Source organism: Poecilia reticulata, unplaced genomic scaffold, assembly GCF_000633615.1.
Source record: "Poecilia reticulata strain Guanapo unplaced genomic scaffold, Guppy_female_1.0+MT scaffold_902, whole genome shotgun sequence".
Taxonomy (NCBI): domain Eukaryota; kingdom Metazoa; phylum Chordata; class Actinopteri; order Cyprinodontiformes; family Poeciliidae; genus Poecilia; species Poecilia reticulata.
The window spans coordinates 1-4,808 of record NW_007615644.1 but is presented as its reverse complement, the minus strand read 5'-3'; the positions used below and the strand labels follow the sequence as shown (position 1 = coordinate 4,808).

The window sequence follows — 4,808 nt, the reverse complement described above, 5'->3', positions numbered from 1 at the left end:
ATGTGCTAGCCGCTTCTGTTAATGTTTATTTTATGCCCTTTGGAACCTCATACAACCTTATATAACCAGAATACATAAAAACCTGCTTTTATGTGCTGAAACTGGCCCAAAGAAAGGACAGAAACAACCAGACAGATGGGCAGGACTATGCATACGCAACACCATGTGTGCTTGGAATAGAATGCATTTACTCTAGGTTTAGGATTTAGCCTTAGCTAAACTTTCCCTTCTTGACAGAATTCGAAACTAAGATGCAATTGTTTTGTTTCAGCCCCTGAAACATCATTCATCATAAGAATAACATTATAGGATGGGTAAAATAACAGGTTATAGAGGTATTTAAATGTTAATGCAGTCTAACTTGCAGTTCTCTGCAAGAAAACCCAGGACATCCTGGAGGAACTGCTCTCTGGGAAAACCTTGGGATTCCCACAGAGGAGCTGGCCCAAGTGGCTAAGGAGAGGGACGTGTGGGTCTCTCTACTAGCATGATGGATGGATGAAGAAATACTTGTGATGCAAATAAAAACTAACTGGTCCACTGCAACTTGAAAAGGCATTCATCTGAACATTTAGTGTGGGAGTAAATATTTTAATCAGTATGCATCACGTTGACCCTTTTTGAATAAGAAACAATCCAAACACATTCCAACTTAAAAAAAAAAAACAAAACAAAAAAACAGTTCAAACAAACCAGCAAATTTCTAAAATTATTACAACATTCAAGCTGTTGCCAAGTGTACACAAACTTCTTGCAAGGACTCCATTTGTCTGTGGATAGTAGATTTATCCAACCCACAAAATCTCAGTTGCACAGATAGACCAGCAGACAAACTTACAGTCCATATGCAGAATTGAGGTCCAGACTGGTGATTTGCTGTGGTGGTTCACCGTCCACCCACAGCAGCTGGATGACCAAGTCTGACTGATAGCCAGGAGGGACCCGGAYCATTTTGTCCTTTACTCTAAAACAGAAGGAGAGAGGCAGGTTGGTTAGGTACMCAGCACAGAAAGAAGGAAGGGAATTACACTCAACAGTTAGGTGTTTATATCTGCTATTAAAACGTTTGTTGTTTCTATCTTCAATTATGTTCTTGCATGCTGAAAAAAAAAATACTGAAAAAAAAGCACTTTATTTTTAACTCGTCTGTTTTTAGTAAATATTTTCTTACACAAGTCAGGATTTATCTGATGTTTTGTGTTTGCAGTGTGTGAGCTGAGCTCTTACTTGAGGCAGGGGATGCTGTCTCTAGCACCGTCTGGTGTCCTGCTGCCAGGGCTAACCGGGTACTGGTGGTGGGGTTGGGGTGAGTGGGAGCCTGGCTCTGAGAAGCAGGGATTGTTTTCATTCTCAGATGGAGTGATAATATCCTCCGGCTCACACTGCAAGCGCACTTCTAAGGACTAGAAACGACAGTGGTGCAGAAAGATGAATGAATCCACAAACCTGCAGCTACGGCGACAAGTTTCAAACAGAGCCGGTGATTTCAGCGCTTCAGACTTCACATTTATGCAGGGCACCAAGATAATCAGTTTGCGATCATGCTTGTTCAGATTCTTAGTTCTACTCACCACTATCTGAGTGTTGGCATCATATTTGCTGAAGCGATACAGAATAATGTGAGCCGAGATGCCGACCACACAGAAGATGCGACTATGAGGGCACCAGCTAACCATCTGAACAGCAAAAGGGTCTTCCTCCCCCAGCTCAGCAGCCCGGCCCTCACCTGGCTTTGGCTTCTCAAACACTTTGGAGGTCTTCAGCTTGTACAACATCTGCAGTGTGACTTTTGAAACAAATTTGAAGAACAGGAATACACTGAATATTTCTTTTCTCTTTGGTAAGACCCCATTTTCATATGCCATTTTATGTCTGTTTCTGCTAATAGCTTTGATATGACTCTAGGCAATGTGCCTAATTAGCTCTGCAGCTTCCCCTATCATGAGAGTGCTATTAATTTGCTTTGGTGTCCTCTCTTTTAACCCTGTGGCAAAATGGAAGTGACGCATTGGGGGGACTCATATTGTTTACTGGATTGTGGTGTGTCACAAAGAACCTGAGATGATCTCTAAACAATATTTCTGGAAGATTATTAGAGAAGGGACTTACATGCAGATGCATCCCAAAATTTTATTGACCCATCAGCATGTCTGAACAAAAAGAAAAAAAGCTGTTATTTTTCTGAGCAATTGAGAAATCTGTCAACAGATGTAAATCTTAAAATCTCATTTTATATTTCAACACCACAAATTGCCACCCCTAAAGACACTTTAGCAGCTACCGCTTCAGAACTAACCAAACTTCCCTAAATTAGTGATTCATTAATATTTTTGTAAATTGCTCTCTTTAGATCTGTAGCACAGCTATTTTTATTCTGTTGGATGAGAAATAAAAAATTTAATTCTGAGATTCTTCTGAGGCAAAGTGTCGCTATGATCTGAGATTTTAAGATTTTTCACACTGTGCTCTTCACACAAAGTATCTCCATATCAGCATCAAAGACTCGACTCGGCTGACGCTCAGAAGCAGGCACCCTCCTGTGTCCAAGCCTAACAAGTTAACATGTCTGTCAGTCCTGCAAAAAGCATTGTGGGTAGTGCCGTTTTCTCCTGAGCTTGGTTTGCATGGACTCAGTTCACACGTGTTAAATCAATACTATTCAGACTTTACTTATAACACGGGTGTTAACGTTACTCCTTTGGATTTATTTTATCTGTGACAAAGGCTGCCAGACATCCCAGAAATGCACGTGTTTTTATAATCTCATTCCAGTATTTCAAACTTACCCTGTGATGATGATTTCTGGATAAGTGTGAGAGCCTAATGTCCATGTTCCGCCACCAATTGGCCATTCCTTAAAACAAATAAAATGATAAAATCTGCATATTTTCACTGCTGACCACCGGTGGTCCCAATAATATTTTTATTAAATACTCCAATTTCCATTTGACAAAATATGTACATTTGCGTTCTTCAATTTAAAAGTGAAAAATTAAGCAGAGCTTGATGATAATCCATCACATTTCCTCAGGCAATTATTCCCATGTCTGAATTCCCAAGTCTGAATGAATGGAAAACAAATAACCAAATAGAAACTAAGCTGTTTTTAGTGTCAGAGTATTGGCTATTTTAAGAAAGTGAAGTCAGAGAAAGCATAACAATATATTAAAAAGAAACCACATTTTTTGCAAAGCCATGCCTGATGTTAATACTTTTAAACAGGGAGCGACATGTCAGCAGATAACAGGAAGAGTGAACATCCTATCTTTTAGCTTCTACTAGGGACAGAACATACTGGATTTGGAAATCTCAGAGTTAAGAAAATGCTAATTTTACTCAGACTTGTGTTTACGACTAAAGAAATTTGACATCTACAAAAATAAAATAAAATAAATATTAAACACTGTTTACACTCAGTGGGACGTCACCTCTGCTGCTAAATAATAATTCATAATCACTCATCATAGTAAAATTTAAAATGTACATTGGATGCCTTTAAATAAAATACTAAAGAAATCTTACAACAACTATGCTAAAACAACAACAAAGAAAACAGATCTTTCTTAAACTTGCATTTTGATAATAAACCTTCTGCACCTTGTGACTGTAGCCAGTCTTCTTGTTTTTAGCTCCTATTGAGTAGAGAATGGGGATAATATCTGGTGGGCAATCTGCAAAATAAGCTGTGCAGGTAACAGGAGACTCATGGATATCCATGGGATATGGGTTCTCAAACACAGGAAAGCTGAAAGACACAAGAATGTTAAATGTCATAATGTGATATTGGAATAAGAGAAAACAAAATATGAAGCACTGTAAACTACAGAGGACAGAAATTTGTATTTTACAAAGTCAGTAAAATAAGATCTCTGATCTCAAACCATTTTGTCAGCAGTAAATTTTAACACATCTACAACAAAATCAAAATATTAAAACACATGACTCAGAAATTAAGTTTGTCACAACAAAGCGCAGCAAAAAACTTTATTTACTTATTGAATAGACTTCTATTAGCAATGTGTCAGCTTAAACAGAACTTCCTGCTGATCAATGAGAATGTGTAATACAATCTGTTTGTGCTACCACTACAACCGTCAGGAGACATTTATATCCGACTGCTGTAATTATGAAATCTAATTTACTGAGCAAACTAATTTATACTGAAGTGTTGATCTACTATTCAAATGTACTCTGAGGGCTTTGGTGTTAATCTGTTAACATTTTTCATCAGCAGCTTTTATCTTCACATCACCCTTTAGAGGTTAATTAACCCAGGTGGTAGAGTTTTCACCCTGAAAGCAAAGTATTTGGATTAGAACATCTGAGGCCACATTCACAATTCTCATCTTAAAACTTGAAAAGTTCTCATACAAAAGTGTTTCCATTGAAGTAAGAAATTTGCTTGAACACATTTTTGATAGATTGATGGACTGATTGATTAGTCTCAGAGGGCTAAAGAGCTTTCTTACGTTTTGAAGCTCAGCCTTAGGTGAAACTTTTAATGCTTTTCTTCTTTTATCATGTTGAATATTGCAGAAAATGTTTTGAGGTGGAGGTCTTTGCAGTTTGGGAAGCACCTACTTGCTTTGTGTCAGATCCACCACAATCAAGTCCTTCTCCAACAGCACCACCACCGCATAAGGGTCCTGGACTTCTGCAAGGCACAGATGCAAAACAAATGATACCATTTAGATCCAATTAATCTTCCTTAATCACTTTTAGGATAATATTAAAGTACTTACAAACATTATGAGAGCAGAGAAAGAAATGTTGCATCAAAAATATAAATCATTAGGAAAATATGAATG

The 4,808-nt window shown here is 37.8% G+C and overlaps 1 protein-coding gene across 1 annotated transcript; it reads right to left on the bottom strand.

The window, feature by feature from the left end:
* Nucleotides 1–812: 812 nt before the first annotated feature.
* On the bottom strand, nucleotides 813–4,688 carry LOC103461272 (syntaxin-binding protein 5-like). Its single transcript, XM_008403589.2, has 7 exons — nucleotides 4,582–4,688; nucleotides 3,598–3,745; nucleotides 2,787–2,854; nucleotides 2,110–2,150; nucleotides 1,572–1,786; nucleotides 1,228–1,403; nucleotides 813–964 (listed from the first exon to the last, which is right to left on the bottom strand). The coding sequence occupies exons 1-7, from the start codon at nucleotides 4,686–4,688 to the stop codon at nucleotides 835–837; spliced, it is 885 nt and encodes a 294-aa protein (XP_008401811.2). The 3' UTR covers nucleotides 813–834.
* Between the last annotated feature and the right edge of the window lie 120 nt (nucleotides 4,689–4,808).